The 19,145-nt window shown below is 44.4% G+C and overlaps 1 protein-coding gene across 13 annotated transcripts in view; it reads right to left on the reverse strand.

The window, feature by feature from the left end:
* The window catches only part of PCNT (pericentrin), a 133,664-nt gene that overhangs the window by 60,296 nt on the left and 54,223 nt on the right, over positions 1-19,145 (reverse strand). For 7 of the 13 annotated variants that reach the window (XM_043593348.1, XM_043593353.1, XM_043593346.1 and 4 more), the window contains 3 exons: positions 9,706-9,843; positions 4,591-4,737; positions 2,254-2,405 (listed from right to left, as the gene is read on the reverse strand). In XM_043593348.1, coding sequence (XP_043449283.1) covers positions 2,254-2,405; positions 4,591-4,737; positions 9,706-9,843 — 437 coding nt within the window. The remainder of the gene's footprint in view (positions 1-2,253; positions 2,406-4,590; positions 4,738-9,705; positions 9,844-19,145) is intronic. The other 6 variants (XM_043593354.1, XM_043593350.1, XM_043593349.1 and 3 more) reach the window with 1 other exon arrangement.

Raw genomic sequence — 19,145 nt, forward strand, 5'->3', positions numbered from 1 at the left:
AGCAATTGGTCTCTTTGCTCTAGAGAAAACCCTCTAAGACTAGAGATCCCAGCCATCAAAATGCTTCGGGGTACCCTCCCCTACCAGGACTCTAGCTGGTTTTATGCTAAAAAAACGATGGTCCCTCCACATGTGCATTTATAACTAAGTGAACTGACTTAACCAGAAGTAATTTAGAACTTCGATGGCCATTACGAGGAAGTTTTGATCTCCCTAAGCTTGTTTTCCTCAAAACTGAATTAGGAAGCCATGGCTCCCTAACAAAAGGAAAAAAAAAAAAAAAAACTGAATGGGATGGCTATTTTAAAAGGTATATCAAGGCTTCCAGATGTTTTCAGGATTCTAAGTTTGCCTCTTTGCAAAATATTACTTCTAAAATGATGCAAACAATTGAAAAAAGTAAGAATGGCTTCTGAGGCCTCTTTACCTGCCCCCCCCCCCTGCCCCCAATCTCCTCTGCAGACATGTGGCGGCCACCTAGTGCTGGGACCCTGCTCCCAGTGCCGTTTTCCTCCGTTGTCTCTGCCAAACTTCCCTTTTCCTCTGAACCTCTTTCCACTCTCTCCTCTCCTGAACCTATTAAAAGCTGCCTCTCTCAAGTTAAGTCTTCTGAGAATCTAAATAAACCTCAGGCTTCTTACGTTCTCTGGTCTAAGGCCAAACTGTGAGCCACGGTTAAGGAGTTCCCTAAAGGAACCAAGGATCCCACCCAGGTTTATTTAGCACAGTTATTTGCATAGAAACCAACCTGGTTTCTCACATTTACATCAATTTGTCCACATGCCTACTGGTGAGGGCCAGGCCAAATGCTGGATGAAACTAGCCCAAAGGAAAGGAAATCTAGAAGGGGATCCCGAAGGGGATCCTGAAGGGGATGTAGAGAATCAAGCCCTTAAACTTCTGTCAGAATGCTAGAAAATTCACTGGAAATCACTGAGCAATTACAATAGCTTTTTCTAAGCCTACTGATTGGAACAAAATTGAGGCTTGCACACAAAAGCCTGACGAACCTGTTCATCACTACTACAATGGACTCCAAATTGTCATTTGAGACTATTCTGCTGGTTTTTCTTTATGTTGAATCCACCTGGGTAGTATTCAACTCTATACGTTTTTTTCTAACAGGGTGAACTGGGATCTATCTCTTTTAGTTAAAAGGACCAGGATGGAATGGGAAACTGCCCAGATTTAGTTACTATGGCAAACCAGCTACTCATATCCTACATGAATCACCTAAAAGACTGCTGAAATCCTCAACTTTCAAATCTTGCAAGTGATGGCCCCTAAACGAAACCAAAAACCATCTACTTTCTGCTATTGCAAAGAGCCAGGACATTGGGGGAAAAAGAAGAAAACTATGACGAATTTCAGCACTCTAGTCACCTCCAGCCCCACAGCCAGCCTTTCCTGACATAGGACAGGACAACCAAGAAAGGTCCTTCCCGGCACTGAGGGACAAAACCACTAAACGTGAAAAACCTGACTCTTGATCAGCAATGCATTCAAGGAAAGATCTTGATCAAAAGGGGTTAAGTGTGAAAATTAATAGAAAAACTCGTTTAGAGTGGAGTCAGGGGGCCAGCAAGGGGAACTCTGGTGCCCTATCAACTGCAGACCTATCAGGAAGAGGGACATCTTGCCAGGATACTACTTCACTATCCCAGCTGGAGGAAGGAAGGTTTCTACCTGTCCAGGCAACAGCCCAGGCAATGAGAAAGTCCCAGTTCTGCCAATGAGAGATTGCCACAGCTCAGCCAATGGGAGACCGTCACAGCTCAGCCAATGGGAGACCGTCACAGCTCAGTCAATGGGAGAGACAGTCACAGCCTGCCAATGAGAAGCCACTAAACTTCCCGGCTCCCAGTTTACTCCAATGGACTTTCTGTTGAGGAAAGCCCCAATCCCCTTTCCTCTATAAGAGCCTCCTCTGCTCCATTCTCCAGACTTGCCTGTGGTGTTGCCCTACCTAGGTCGCACTGGCTTACTGGCTCCAATTCTCTGTTATTCCGGAATAAACCTACTTTTGCTGGTGAGATATTTGGCAATTAAATTCTAAGGTTAATGCCTCATTATAACATCACATTTTATAATCTGGCAAAAATGTGAAGATTTGGCAAAGTGAGATGGTGGGTATACAGGTGTCTGTTATGTTACTCAGTACTTTTCTGGAGAAGAATAATGTGGCACAGGGTCCCATCCCACTAGTGGAGAAGGCACTGGGGAAGCAGCAACAGAGAGGAGCATGTGACTGACCTTTCACGGTCAGACAGGTCAATGTCAGACTTCAGCATCGAAATGAGATTCGTGCCTTCCTGGTTTTCCCTTTCATGCCTTTGCTGTAGCTTCTCCAGTTCCGAATGGCACTCTTCTACCTCACGTCTTAAGGATAAAATTTGGTCTTCCAGCTGTTCAGGAAAAATTGTTAAAGCTTTATTTACAACAATTTAGGGGCACTTGGCTTGCTCAGTTGGTAGAGCATGCAACTCTTGATGTCAGGGTCATGAGTTCGAGCCCTACACTGGGCGTGGAGCCTACTTAAATTTTTTTTTAAGTAATTAAAAAAATAATAAAACAATTTAGTTAAGAATAAATTTCTGTAAGAAACATACATCATCCCTGTTAACAAAAATATGGCAAAATATGATGGCGATTAAAGTTGAAAATTACTAATATGACTGCCCCTCCCCCCCAATATTCATTGCCTACAAAAACAGAATACATGAACATCCTAGGCTGCCCCAGACACAAGAGACAAGGGGCAAATTCACCAGGGGTTATTCTCACAAGGAGGCCAGAGGCTTAGAGAGTCAAGCAGTCTGGTCATAGAGGGGTCACATTATATACACCATCCCAAGTTTTCATTTAAAATGCATGAGGGGCGCCTGGGTGGCTCAGTCAGTTAAGCGTCTGACTTTGGCTCAGGTCATGATCTCACAGTTCGTGAAATTGAGCCCCGCATAGGGCTCTGTGCTGACAGAGCCTGCTTTGGACTCTGTATCTCCCTCTCTCTGCCCCTCCCCTGCTTGTGCTCTGTCTCTCTCTCTCTCCCTCTCTAAAATAAACATTAAAAAAATAGTATAAATACACATTTATGCTTTAAAAAAAATTTTTTTTAATGTTTATTTATTTTTGAGACAGAGACAGAGCATGAGCTGGGGAGGGGCAGAGTGAGAGGGAGACACAGAATCCGAAACAGGCTCCAGGCTCTGAGCTGTCAGCACAGAGCCTGACGTGGGGCTAGAAACCATGAAACTATGAGATCATGACCTGAGCCGAAGTCAGATGCTTAACCGACTGAGCCACCCAGGTGCCCTGTATACACATTTATTCTTATATATATAAAAAAAAAAATAACCAACTCAACAACAACAAAATAAATCCAATTCAAAATGTCAAAGACCTTGAATGAACATTTCTTCAAAGACATACAAATGGCCAATAAGCTCGTAAAAAGGTGCTCAACATCACTAATCATCAGGGAAATGCAAACCAAAACCTCAGTGAAATACCACCTCATTATTCATTATGATGGCAATTATAAGAAAAAAAAGAGATGGGAAATAAGTATTGGCGAGGATGTGGAGAAATTAGAATCCTGTATGCTGCTGAAAGAAATGTAAGGTGGCACAGCTGCTGTGGAAAGCAGTCTAGCAGTTCCTCAAGAACTTAGATACAGATTTATGCATGACCCGGCAATCCTGTTGCTAGACACATAAACCCCAAAATGGAAAGCAGGGACTAAAAGATACCTCCACACCAATGTTCACTGTGAAAGTATTCCTAATAGCCAAAAGGCAGAAACAACCATCAAGAAGTCCATCCACAGATAAGGGCGCCTGGATGGCTCAGTCAGTTAAGCAGCCGACTTCGGCTCAGGTTGTGATCTCACAGTTAGTGGGTTCAAGCCCCAAGTCAGGCTCTGCGCTGACCGCTCAGAGCCCAGAGCCTGCTTCGATTCTGTGTCTCCCTTGCTCTCTGCCCCTCCCCCACTCATGCTCGGTCTCTCAAAAATAAACATTAAAAAAAAAAAGTCCATCAACAGATAAATCTGTGAAGAGATACACAAAATGTGATATCTATATATAATGGAACATTATTAGCCATAAAAAACCATGAAACTGACACGCGCTGCAACTTGGATGGACTCCACAGACATTATGCTAAGTGAAATAAACCAGACACAAGAGGGTAAATATTGTATGAGCTCACTTATATGAGGTCCCAAAAGTGGTCAAATTCATACAGGCAGAAAGTAGAAGGGTGGGTGCCAGGGACTGGAGGGAGGGGAAATGGGGAGGTAGTGTTTACTGGGCATAGAGTTTCTTCTTGGGTTGATGAACAGTTCTAGAAATGGATAGTGGTGAAAGCTGCACAACACGGTGAACACCGTTAATGCCACTGAATTGGACACTTAAAAATGATTAAAATGGGAAACTTTATGTTATGTTATATTTTATATATATATAAATTACATATATATTATATATATAATTGTGTATATATATATAACATATATATATATATGTTATGTTATATTTTACCCCCCCCCCACACACACACAATAACAAAGAAAAGACACATTTTACATACCTGCAGAATTTGGTTATTCTTCTCCTGAAGCTGCAGAAACAAAGACTCTTTCTCTTTTTGGTACAGAGACTGCACTTGCTCGCACTCAAGTCTATGTATCTTCTCTTGTTCATGTAAAGCAATTTCCTTTTCACTTTCGAATTCACCCTGTACAAAAAGTACATCATTAACAACAAAAATGCCATTAAACTCTAAAATTATGCCAGTTCCACTTCTATGTTTGCTAAAATATAATTCATTCAGGGGCGCCTGGGTGGCGCAGTCGGTTAAGCGTCCGACTTCAGCCAGGTCACGATCTTGCGGTCCGTGAGTTCGGGCCCCGCGTCAGGCTCTGGGCTGATGGCTCAGAGCCTGGAGCCTGTTTCCGATTGATTCTGTGTCTCCCTCTCTCTCTGCCCCTCCCCCGTTCATGCTCTGTCTCTCTCTGTCCCAAAAATGAATAAACGTTGAAAAAAAAATTAAAAAAAAAAAAAATATATAGTTCATTCAACAAATGTTTATTGAGTCCATATTATGCCAAGAGCAGTGATCAGAAGGAACAAAGCCACCACTCACAGCGAACATGCACTCAAATGTGCGTCTCATACAGAACATGAAAAACACAGCTTGCTACCCTTCCCAAATGGCCACATTAAGAAATTACCCATCACCAGGGTATCATGACCATCAAACTCCAAGGTATTTAGAAACCTAAGTTCCTTTGGTTTTCAAAGATAAACCCTATTTCTTCCTAAAAATAAAAATTGTTTTTAATAAAGTTCACCTAATTAATTAAAGTACATTAATTAAAGGGGCGCCTGGGTGACTCAGTCGGTTAAGCGTCCGACTTCAGCTCAGGTCATGATCTCGCAGTTTGTGAGTTCGAGCCCAGCATCGGGCTCTGTGCTGACAGCTTAGAGCCTGGAGCCTGCTTTGAATTCTGTGTCTCCCTCTCTCTCCGCTCCTCCTCCATCCTCTGTCTCTCTCTCCTTCAAAAATAAATAAAAACATTTAAAAAAATTAAAGTATATTAATTAAATAAGCTTTAAAAAAAAACTACAGAGGTAGCACTTCCAGAATAATAGAATAAGGACCTCCAAAAAATGTGTTCCTCCATAAAAGCACAGGGAATACAGGCAAAACCTGTCAAAATCGACTTTTCAGAGTTCTGGAAATTAAGAAAGACTTGTAACAATCCAAAGAGTGTTCACTGAAAACAAAGTCTGAGTTTCCATCAAAACAACAAGCGCTGAGAGGTATTTAAACCTGCCCTAACCCCAACACTCCTACCTCAGGCATAGCCCTGAAAACAGCCCAACAGTCCTAAGAGTCGGGGGGAACACACACGTGTTTGGATCTCCAAACGCACCACCTCTCCAACTGTCACTAATTAACCTGTCTTGCAGCTTACTAAAAAGCTCCATTCTTGGAGCACCAGGGTGGCTCAGTCAGTTGAGTGTTTGACTTCATTCAGCTCAGGTCGTGATCTCGTGGTTTGTGAGTTTGAGCCTGGCATCAGGGTCGCTGCTGTCAGCACAGAACCTGCTTCTTCAGATCGTCTGAACTCCTCTCTCTGCCCCTTCCCAGCTTGCGTGCGCGTGTGCGCTCTCTCTCTCTTTCTCAAAACTAAATAAACATTAAAAAAATAAATAAAAATGAAAATGAAAGGCTCTATTCTCAGAGATGATCTCACAGAGCTGTCTGTCAACAATGCTATCCCCAAGCCATTAGTCAAAATCAAATAGCAGCAACTGTTTAACATCACAATAACCTGAAACCGATAAACTGGTAACAGTCTGAGCCAGTAAGAGGTAGACAAAACAACTTGAAAGGAAACACTTTTAAGAGGAAATGAGATGTCTGAAGAGAATGAGATGTCAAGAGGGAGCTTTGAAAAAGTCCAACATATTCCTAGGGATTTAGAAGGCAGGAGCAAGTACAGGGCTGTGTACCTGTCCAGAGAAACCCGAGAAAGCTCTAAGAGCTCACTCCTTGTTGACCTTGCACAAACACAAAACGAAAGCTAAGGCAGAGTAAACTGCCCGCCACAGCACTCAAAGCATGCCCCAACCAGAGCCCTTCAAATTCACTAGAGAGGCTCAACAGTAGATTTGAATGGGCAGAAGAATCAGCAAATATGAAGACAGTTCAAATTATTTAGTCTGGGAACCAAAAAGAAAAAAAAAGAAGAAGAAGAAGAAGAAGAAGAAAAATAAGTAGAGGGGCACCTGGGTGGCTCAGTTGGTTGAGTATCTGACTTCGGTTCAGGTCAGGATCTCACAGTTTGTGAGTTTGAGCCCTGCATCGGGCTCTGTGCTGACAGCTCAGAGCCTGGAACCTGCTTCAGATTCTGTGTCTCCCTCTCTCTCTGCCCATTCCCCACTTGCTCTCTCTCTCTCTCAAAAATAAATATCAAAAAAAAATTTTTTTTTAAGAAAAATAAGTAGAGGTTCACAGACATACTGGGACACCCTCAAAGACCAACATATACGTAACGGGAGTTGCAGAGGAAAGGAGAAAGGGAACAGAGTAGAAAGACTACTTGAAGATATAAGGCCCAAAACTTCAAGACTCTGATGAAAAAACATTAATCTACAAACACAAAAAGCACAATTACCCCAGGTAGGATAAACTCAAAGAGATCCACACCAAGGCCCATCCCAATTAAACTGTGAAAGACTAAGAAAAAGATCCTTGAAAGCAGCAGGAGAGAAACCATCCTCCAGAGGCCAAAAGGCAATAAGATAATATAGTCAAAGTGACAAAAGAAAGACTTAACCAAGAATTCCATATCTAGGAAATGATCTTTCCAAAATGAGGGAGAAATTAAAACATTCACGGATAAATACAAACTAAGAGAAGTCATCCTAACAGGCCTGCCCTGAGGAAATACAAAAGGGTGTCCTTCAGGCTAGAGTGAAGGGACACCAGACGTTCATTCGAATCCACATGAAGAAATAAAGAACACTGGTAAAGGTTCACAAGTAAACTGAAAGACAAAGTAAACATAGTTTTTATAATTCTTTTTTCTCCTATCTGATTTATAAGAAACTGAATAAATCAGTGAGCATAAATTGTATGGAAGTGTACTTTGCATGACAATAGTAGCACATAGGACAGAGAAGGGGATGAAGCTACACAGAAGAGATTTGTAAACTATCAAAATCAAGATGGTATTAATCTGAACTATGCTGTTATAAGGTGTTTATTACTGTAATCCCCAGGGCAGGCACCTAAGAAAATAACCCAAAATATATAGAAAATAAACATCAAGGAAATTAAAATGAAAAGAAGGCAGTAACATAAAATCAGAAAAACAAGAGAGACACAAGATAAACAAGGAGCAAACAGCAAGTAATAATACCTGCTACATCTCTAAACCTAGAGAACACTGTGCTAAGTGAAAGCAACCAAACGCAAAAGGGCACAGACTGTATGATTCCATTTCTATAAAATGTCCAGAAACAGGAAGTTCAGTGGTTACCAGGGGCTGGAGGAGGGGAGAGGCAGCTAAGGCTGGGGGGAGCGGGGTGTCTTTTTGAGGTGATGCAAATGTTCTGGAAGTAGATGACAACAATAGTTGCACAACTTGGTGAATACACTAAAAATCACTAAAACGTATATACTTAAAAGAGTCATTTTTATGGTATATAAAATAAAGCTGTTGTTAAAAGAAACAACAAAGTAAAGCTACATTAAAAATCATCTTGGGGTGCCTAGGTGGCTCAGTCAGCTCTGTGCTGACAAGCTCAGAGCCTGGAGCCTGCTTCAGATTCTGTGTCTCCCCCTTTCTCTGCCCCTCCCCCACGTGTGCTCGGTCTCCCTCTCTCTTTTAAAAATAAACATTAAAAACAAATCATATTGGGGCTCCTGGGTGGCTCAGTTGGTTGAGCGTTTGAGTTTTGATTTTGGCTCAGGTCATAATCTTACAGTCGTGGGACTGAGCCCTGCATCAGAGCCCTGCTTCAGGTTCTCTCTCCCTCTGTTTCTCTCCCCCACTCATGCTCCCTCTCTCTCTCTCTCCCTCTAAAATAAAAAAAAATACACACATATAAAAAATAAAAAATAAGTCGTCGTAAGAGAAGGCGCTGAGTGTTGAGACATCCTGCACATTCTTCCATGAGAACAGTCTCCTTAAAGCAAGAAAAGCCTTGATGTGGCTGCTGCTGAGTCACTGAGGCAAGGCAGTAAGACTCAAACGTTCTCAAATTTAAAATATTTGATGGCAACTCTTAGCGGGAAAGGTATGCTAACCACCCAAATTAAATAGAAAAAGGATGGAAAACCGGGAACCCTCTTGCACTGCTGGTGGGAATGCAAACTGGTGCAGCCACTCTGGAAAACAGTGTGGAGGTTCCTCAAAAAATTAAAAATACAACTACCCTATGACCCAGCAATAGCACTAGTAGGGATATATCCAAAGGATACAGGAGTGCTGATTTGAAGGGGCACATGCACCCCAATGTTTATAGCAGCACTATCAACAATATCCAAACTATAGAAAGAGCCCAAATGTCCATCAACTGACGAATGGATAAAGAAGATTATATATACAATGGAATACTACTTGGCAATGAAGAAGAATGAAATCCTGACATTTGTAACAATGTGGATGGAACTGGACGGTATTATGCTAAATGAAATAAGTCAGGCAAAGAAAGACAAATACCATGTTTTCACTCATATGTGGGAGTTGAGAAACTTAACAGAAGACCATGGGGGAAGGGAAGGGGAAAAATAGCTTCAGACAGAGAGGGAGGCAAACCATAAGAGACTCTTGAGTACAGAGAACAAACTGAGGGTTGATGGGGGGACAGGGAGAGGGGAAAATGGGTGATGGACACTGCGGAGGGCACTGGCTCGATGAGCACTGGGTCGTATGTAAGCCGTGAATGACAAGAATCTACCCCCAATACCAAGAGCGCACTATATACACCGTATGTTAGCCAACATATTTAAAAAATAATAATAAATAGAAAAATGAGTGAAAAAAATTGCCTACGAAAATCTGTTTCTAAGACAATGAAAACATTTTATGTTTTAACTTCGCATATCACCATTAATTTAGAATAACATTTTACTTACTCTGTAGATGGGGAAGAACAGCAGTAACACAAATCATCCTTAGCCCCGTACCTTCAGCTGTGGGATCTGCTGCTCCAGTACCACTTCCGACTGGCTCTTTGACAACTGCCGCTTCTCCTCCTCTTCGTGCAGCTCGGCCCGAAGAGCTGGGCCCTGGGCCTCAACCTCCGCAGGAATCAGGGTGCTCTGCTTGAACGAGGAGGAAAAGAGTTAGCACAGAGCTCTTCGTGCACAGATACTTGTCAATACTGGAGATCACTACCATTCCGCGTATGTTCAATGTGATGACACATGGGAGTCACGCTACAGCTTATAGAAAACTTCAACCCACGCTGTAGGGCTGGATTCTCACCTTAATTATGATAGTGATGAAAACGGGGCATGCGTGGTACAACACTAAAATTATACTTTCAAGTTATAGAGACCATTTCTGAATTAACATATCATTTTTATAAACTTGCTCTCCTGAAATAAATTTAACTCCAAAACCTTTAAAAAGGAAGGATTAAAGGTAATTTCCAAGTTATCACACTTTGCAAAGTTTCCAAAGTACTTTAATTACCACGTGTCTACCACACTTCTCCTTCTAGGGAAGGTCAGGGTTGACCCAGACCACTCCCAGCAGAAAGGAGGCTAGCTGCAGCCCTGAGAGTAACTGGGTTTCACCAGGAATGCTAATTCCCCGAGCGTCAACCACAAAGTGTTGGTGAATACAGGGAAAAACCCTGAATGCCAACAGGCACCACAGACCAGCAGGGCCAAGGCCAAGGGACAGAAGCCATACTCCCTTTTCCCCAAAAAACAGACCTAAGGAAATACTTGTACCCATTGTGAAGGACACTGGGAAAAATAAAACATCAACACTCAAGAAAAAGAAAATCCTCCAAACACGTGATAAACCCTGATTAACTATCAAGCTGGAAAGGGAATGACAGATCAGTTCTTTGGGTCCTAGGGCCCTGGCACAGCATTAGGGTGCTTCCCTCTCAGCACCTGCAGCGTGCACTGCGGGCGGGAGGAAATAGCTCTTAAGGGGCACTGCAAGGGGCAGTAGGGCCACTTCATGCCTGTCCTGCCCAGTGCACACCCAGGCCTGGAGTGGAAACTTGCAAAATGCACCCTAACAGAGGCAAAGGCAAAACATGAGAGCATCATGCAGCAGCAGGGCCACCAGGAAACAGACACTCGGGAGTCAGGTAAGGCAGTTTCGAGGGTGTGCTCTCAGGAAAGGCTGCAGGACAGCAGGCTGCCATTGGACCTCAAAGGCCCAGTACCTCTGGGATGGCTGTGCATGTCTGGCAGTATGATCCTCAGGCCACTTCCTTGACCTGACTGGAGAGGCTCAATGTCAGGTCTCCCTTGATTCGCACAACCCCTACCCCCCCATCCATAAGACCTCCTTACAGATAATTACTTCTATTTCCAGCCTTGAGTAAAGCTCCATTTAATTTTCCATATTCTAAATAGTAAGGTCAATATAAGAAAATGATGTTTTTAAAAGTTTATCCTCAAATTTTTCTAAAATTGAGAAATTTCCCTAGAGAATTCTAGGGAAAATATCATATATATATACATACATATATCTATATTTTAATCATTAAGAGAAGAAAATAGGTATACCTGGAGAAGGAAAAAAATAAGTAATACTGCACAAAGAATACCAATACAGTAATAAAAATAAATTCAACTGATAATGAATTAAAGACATTCAAACTATACCTAACCTGACCTCGTACTATTTTCAAAAATTATTATATGAATATTTTTTTAATGGAAAGAAAGAAAGAAAGAAAGAAAGAAAGAAAGACAGAAAGACAGACAGACAGACAGAAAGAAAGAAAGAAAGAAAGAAAGAAAGAAAGAAATTGGCTTGAGCAATTGATACTGGCCATACTACAGTTTACTTCTGCATTCCAGAACTCTGCTTAGTGATATGAACACAAGGGAGATTTCTTTATGGGATGTACATCTCTAAGAAAAGGGAAACAAGCTTACGTTTCCAGAGAACTTTTCTCACAAACCAACTCCAAAGTGAAGTAACCACTCCAAGTGATTCACTTCACTCCAAGTGAAGTAAGTCAATTAGCTCACAAGCCCATGTGAAATAACTCTTCTGGTAAGTGAGCCTGCTTTTCAAACAGGTGCAAAGATATTTGTGGCCCAGATTAACTAATGCCTGACAAAGGAAGAACAGTGTGTCCCTGCTAATTTGGGCACAATGACCCTGGCATCCCAGGAAATGTCCAGCAAGGCTTTATGTGCATCTGCTTGTGGGGTGAATCCTGAGGGAAGGCCACAGGAGGAACATGCAACCAGCCACAAGTCTCCCCCACACCAAGACATGAACCTGAATCTGATCATGTGTGTAGAGATGCTGACATGCTTACAGGAATAGGGGGGAGACTAACATCACAGGAAGCAATAAAAACAGATCTCGTGCAAACGAAGCCCCGTGTGGATCCTGATTTGAACACACACAGGAAGAGACTAGAACCTGGGCTGGATATATAGTGATATTAATGAATCATTTAAAATTTTCTAAGTTAGAATGGATTATGGTTAAGTTCTTTTGGGAGGAGAAAAACGTTACATGGCAGAAACAGATGATGAAGTATTTACAGATGAAAACACACGATACCTGAGATTTGCTTCAAAAGAATTGGGGGTAGGGAGCACTGCCACACTAAGACTGGCACGTACCCCACCGGGCAGCCAGATACAGGGGTTCAATGAACTATTCTACTTCTGTATATGTTGAAATTTTCTCCAGTAAAAGTTAAAATGAGGCTGCAAACAGCCTCCCACCTCCCAGAAATCTAAGTGCTTTCTGTGAAACCAGCTAGACAAAAAAGGTCACTTAAAAAATTATCTAATGTTCACCTTCTTAGCAGCAAAGAGATAACTTACTTGAACAATGACTTTCTTGTACCACAACTAGAAAAACACTTCCAAAATGCTGCAGGAGCTTATTCAACATAGTGCTGGCAGTCCTAGCCTCAGCAATCAGACAACACAAAGAAATAAAAGGCATCCAAATTGGCAAGGAGGAAGTCAAGATTTCAGTCTTCACAGACGACATGATATTCTATCTAGAAAACCCAAAAGATTCTACCAAAAAAAATGCTAGAACTGATCCATGAATTCAGGCAAGTCGCAGGATATAAAATCAATGCACATTGGGGCGCCTGGGTGGCGCAGTCTGTTGAGCGTCCGACTTCAGCCAGGTCACGATCTCGCGGTCCGTGAGTTCGAGCCCCGCGTCGGGCTCTGGGCTGATGGCTCGGAGCCTGGAGCCTGTTTCCGATTCTGTGTCTCCCTCTCTCTCTGCCCCTCCCCCGTTCATGCTCTGTCTCTCTCTGTCCCAAAAATAAATAAACGTTGAAAAAAAAAATTTTTTTTTAATAAAATCAATGCACAATAATTGGTTGCATTTCTATACACCAATAATGAAGCAGCAGAAAGAGAAATCAAGGAATCAATCCCATTTACGATTCTACCAAAACCCATAAAATACCCAGGAATAAGCCTAGCCAAAGAGGTGAAAAATCTATACATTGAAAACTATAGAAAGCTCATGAAAGAAATTGAAGAAGACACCAAAAAACGGAAAAGCATTCCATGCTCATGGACTGGAAGAACAAATATTGTTAAATTGTCAGTACTACCCAAAGCAATCTACATGTTCAATGCAATGATGCAATCCCTATCAAAATAACAGCAGCATTCTTCACAGAGCTAGAACAAACAATCCTAAAATGTGTATGGAAACAGAAAAGTCCTCAAATAGCCAAAGCAATCCTGAAAAAGAAAAACAAAGCTGGAGGCATCACAATTCCAGACTTCCAGATGTATTACGAAGCTGTAATCATTAAGACAATATGGTACTGGCACAGAAACAGACACTGATCAATGGAACATAAGAGAGAAAACAGAAATGGACACACAAACATATGGCCGGGTAATCCTTGACAAAGTAGGAAAGAGTATCCAATGGAATAAAGACAGTCTCTTCAAGCAAATGATGTTGGAAAAACTGGACAGCGACATGCAGAAGAATGCACCTGGACCACTTTCTTACATCATATGCAAAAATAAACGCAAATTGCATGAAAGACCTAAAATGTAAGACACGAAGCCATCAAAATCCTAGAGGAGAAAAAAGGCAACAACCTCTTTGACTTTGGCCACAGCAACTTCTTACTCAACATGTTCTGTGAGGCAAGGGAAATAAAAGAAAAAATGAACTTCTGGGACCTCATCAAAATAAAAAGCATCTGCACAACTAAGGAAACTCAATCAGCAAAACTAAAAGGCACCCAACAGAATGGGAGAGGATATTTGCAAATGACGTTTCAGATAAAGGATCAGTATCCAAAAATCTATAAAGAACTTATTAAACTCAACACCCAAAAAACAAATGGTCCAGTGAAGAAATGGGCAAAAGACATGAATAGACACTTTCCAAAGAAGACATCCAGATGGCTAACAGACACATGAAAAAATGCTCCACATCACCCATCATCAGGGAAATACAAATCAAAACCACAATGAGATACCACCTCACACCAGTCAGAATGGCTAAAATGAACAACTCGGGCAACAATAGATGTTGGCGAGGATGTGGAGAAAGGGGAACCCTTTAGCACTGCTGGTAGGAATGTAAACTGGTGCAGCCACTCTGGAAAACAGTACGGAGGTTCCTCAAAAAATTAAAGATAGAACTACCCTACGACCTAGCTACTGTATTACTAGGTATTTATCCAAAGGATATAGGAGTGGTATTTTGAAGGGGCACATGCACCCCAATGTTTATAGCAGCACCATTGACAATAGCCAAAGTATGGAAAAAGCCCAAATGTCCATCGACTGATCAATGGGTAAAGAAGAAGATGTGGTACACACACACACACACACACACACACACACACACACACACACAGAGAGGAAGATTACTCAGCAATCAAAAAGAATGAAATCTTGCCATTTGCAACAATGTGGATGGAACGAGAGGGTATTATGCTAAGTGAAATTAGTCAGAGAAGGACAAATACCATATGACTTCACTCATATGTGGAATTTAAGATACAAAACAGATGAACATAAGGGAAGGGAAGCAAAAATAATGTAAAAACAGGGAGGGAGCCAAACGTATGAGACTCTTAAATACAAAGAACAAAAGAACAAACTGAGGGTTGCTAGAGGGGTATTGGGTGGGGGGGGAGTGAGCTAAATGGACAAGGGGCATTGAGGAGGACACTTGTTGGATGAGCACTGGGTGTTATATGTAGGGGATGAAGCACTGGATTCTACTGAAATCATTGCACTATTTGCTAACTAACTTGGACATAAATTAAAAAAAAAAAAAAAATGCCGTAGGAGCATTTGGACAGTAGTCAATACAGAAACACAAAACTGCTAAGCCAAGGTACATAAATGACACTCGGTTTCAGGAAGTGTGTGGCTCTGTGCATCACCAACAGGTAACAAATGGGCAGGAGGAACAAATCAGCAATCAGACAGTCTCTGGGGGAAGGGCTGTGAGTCAGTACCTGATCCTGTCAACAGACATCCTCAGCAGGTCGCAGGGCAGCGCTTCAGGAGCGAAGAGGGAAGACCAGTCACCTGGGGATCACTAACTCACCCCCAGATGCGCTGCCTGGATCCCGGTCTACAAAGAGCAGCGGGGCACTCGAGCCTCTCAAAACATGGGAAGGCGTGTCCACCTCGCAGAGGGCTGTCTCCAGCGTCCTTCTCCCAAGACTCTCCTGGGGCCGGGCACGTGGAACCTGTCGGCACCCCTCTGTCACCAAGAACGACTGTGAGCAATGAAGGAGCCGACAGGACAACTGCTCACCCTCCCTGTGGCGAGGCACCTTCCGGTGGCCACTCGACCCCTCTGTGATGACCCCTCAGCGCTGCACTGAGGGCTGGGGCTGGGGGGGACACTGAGGGGACCCTGAGAGGGTTAATGGGGCATAGAGAAGATACTGAGAGGGTTACGGGGACACAGAGGGGGCTGAGGGGACACTGAAGAGGCTTCATCCTCTTTTACTGAAATCTGAGGAAGAGGACGGTATGAGGAGGCCATTCCTGTGAACTAATCGGTGAGCAGCTGCATCTCGGTCCCGGCTGGGGGCTTACTGTGTCTAAGCTGTCCTGAGGGCACAGGCTCCTGTGTGTGGATTCCTCCTGTGTCTTCTCATTCTTTCCAATGTGGGAAACCCACCCCAAGTGGCCAGATTCAAGGCAACTTAAAAGTCCATGAAGCAAATCTCAACAAAAATGCCAATTCCCAGACTTTTCAACCAAACAAATGGGGATAAATCTCATTTTTACACTTCCCTTTATTTTTGCAATCTCCTGTAATGCTCATTCTGGAAACTTTCATTGAGGAAATGGTTTAAATACTAATTTCACAAATCAGCTGATCAGTATACATACAACTAAAAGCACTGACTATTAATCTAGGGGACACAGGGCCTTATTTCACGATTAGAAAAGAGTAATATTAGCATCTCCTTTTTTAAAAAGCCCCACAGCTTTTTTTTGTCTGTGCTGACAGCATGGAGCCTGCTTGGGATTCTCTCTCTTTCTCACTGCCCTCCCCCAATCCACTCACACACATGCGCTCTCTCTAAAATAAACCTTGTAAAAACAAAGAAAAGCCCCAAAGAAACAGTACTCACAAAATCTTATAATCTCTATAAATCTCGATGTAGCACTTCACAAAACACATCAGTTATCTAGGAAGCACTATGCATGTAGACTCGTACTCTCTCTCCCCCAGAAAGACCAGAAGACACGGGAGACACAGTATTTCAAATCTAAGAACATGGAGCAGAAGGGCATCAGGGCGTACAGCCAGCGTCCACAGATGCCAGCCTGCCTCCATGCAAAGGGAACTGGGGGACGTGAGCCCCGCGGCAAGCCACAAGGACCCTGGCTGGGTCCCAGCCTGCACGGTCTTATCCGTGGCGCCTCACCTGCTGAAGAGAATTCCAACTGCTTCTTCAAAAGAACAATGACACAACTTGACATACTGCTTGTGGATGTTCTAACAAAGTTTCAAAAATCTGAAAACGAATCCAGAGCGTACACCGACTCCCGGGAGCACCTGCCACAGCAAGTGTGCTCCGTGTGGACACAGGCGGACATGCACGTGAGGTCCTCCACCTCCCTGTCGTGAGGTTGCTTCCTCCCCAGCCACCGCCACCTCCTGAGAGTCCAGACCCAGACGCCTCCTCGTCATCCCCCAGGCGCCACAGCCTCCCCATCACCCTCATAGGCGCCACAGTCAATCTCACCCCAGCACAGCCCGGGAGACATCAGGAACCCCTCGCTGCCCCGGAGCACCGCCCTCAGAGGGGCCCCGAGCCCGCCCTCGGTGCCCTCCCATCCCTACGCTTCCCAAGGGCCTTGTCAACTCCTGTCTGAGGTAGTACAATCACCTCCAACGCCTCTTTTGTCCAGCTGTCAGATGCCTATGCCGCTGCCTACAAGGTCAGGGTCCTGTCCTCCAAGCACACGGTCCCCCAGACACACCCCAGGTGGGTCCTGACATCCCTCCTCCTCACCCTGACCTCGGAAGTCACACCAACACGGTGCGGCAGGGCCACCGGTACCTCTTAAAAAGGGCACCTGAAGACGTCTGGGGGACGAGCGGGGGCTGGCCCGCTGCCATCAGACCCCTACTCGGCAAGTTCCCTGCAGGCCCCACTGCGCCCGGCCCTGGGAAGCAAGAGAACAGGACAGGCACAACTACCCCTCACGCTCAGCCCTCTGTGGGCTTTGCAGGGCACGGGCTAGAAGTCCTGAAGGAAAGGGGGGCGTCCCGCACTGGGCAGGCGGGGAAGCGCCTGTTGTGGAGGTGATCTGGCTGAAAGGTGAGAGTGTGAAGACAAGTTCAGAGGACGGCACACCTGGCACGTCTGCAGAAACAGACAACGGACAGGACGACGGGACACGGGGTCAGAGGACACCTATGGCAGGCACCTGTGTGGAGCCGTGTCCCCAGGTCACACTGAGTAGCCTGGGATGCACAGGGCGGGAACCTATATGCAGAAAAGAGACTACAGGGGAGGCCTCACACAGGCGACTGCTGCTGGACCGTACTGGACCGTACTGGGAGCACTCGGACGCGCTCTCCCGGACCGGCTGACCCCTGAGTGCAGGCTCCAGGCGTGTCCAGCACCCACCCGCCACCATAGCGCTCTGATGAGAAGACTCGGAGAGGGCAGGAGCCCCGGGAGGCCCAGCGCTGGAGAGCCCCTCAGCAGCCAGACCCCCTCCTGCGGCACCGCTGCTCCGCCTGCTGCTTCTGCGTCTTGGCTGCGTGCGTATCTCCGAGCTCCCACGGGGCTGCCTGGTGCCACTGCTCCAGGAGCAAGACCTTGGCGCCCACCACACAGCCAAGCTCCTATCCTCCTCCAGCAGGCGCCTCTGACTCTGCAGGGTTCCAGCCAGCCCCCACTTCCGAGACAGTGATCACCCAGCACTGCACCTGCCACGTGCCTCCATCCACCTACCACACAGACCCCCCCCGCCACGTGCCTCTGGTCGCCCACCACACAACCCCCCCATCAGAAACCCCAACCCCAATGCCACCCACCCCGTGCACCTTGTTCCACCCACCACATGGTTCCCATCTTAAAGGTAGTAAACATCCTACATGCTCCTTACAGTCAAATTTGTCATAGTTTAAAATGCAGTTTCATGGCACAAGAGCAGACACTCAGATCAATGGAACAGAATAGAGAACCCAGAAACGGACCCACAAACGTATGGCCAACTAATCTTTGACAAAGCAGGAAAAGAATAACCAATGAAATAAAGACAGTGTCTTCAGCAAGCGGTGCTGGGAAAACTGGAGAGCGACATGCAGAAAAACGAACCTGGACTTTCTTACATCAGACACAAAAATAAACTCAAAATGGATGAAAGACCTCAATGTAAGACAGGAAGCCATCAAAATCCTCGAGGAGAAAGCAGGCAAAAACCTCTTTGACCTCTGCCGCAGCAACTTCTTACTCAACATGTCTCCAGAGGCAAGGGAAACAAAAGCAAAAATGAACTACTGGGACCTCATCAAAATAAAAAGCTTCTGCACAGCAAAGGAAACAATCAGCAAAACTAAAAGGCAGAATGGGAGAAGAGATTTGCAAACGACATATCAGATAAAGGGTTAGTATCCAAAATCTATAAAGAACTTACCAAACTCAACACCCAAAAAACAAATAATCCAGTGAGGAAATGGGCAAAAGAGATGAATAGACACTTCTCCAAAGACATCCAGATGGTCAAGCGACACATGAAAAAAATGCTCAACATCACTCATCATCAGGGAAATGCAAATCAAAACCACAAGGAGATACCACCTCACATCTGTCAGAATGGCTAACAACTCAGGCAACAACAGATGTTGGCAAGGATGCAGAGGAAGAGGAACTCTTTTGCACCACTGGTGGGAATGCAAGCTGGTGCAGCCACTCTGG

Source organism: Prionailurus bengalensis, chromosome C2 (assembly GCF_016509475.1).
Source record: "Prionailurus bengalensis isolate Pbe53 chromosome C2, Fcat_Pben_1.1_paternal_pri, whole genome shotgun sequence".
Classification (NCBI taxonomy): Eukaryota; Metazoa; Chordata; class Mammalia; order Carnivora; family Felidae; genus Prionailurus; species Prionailurus bengalensis.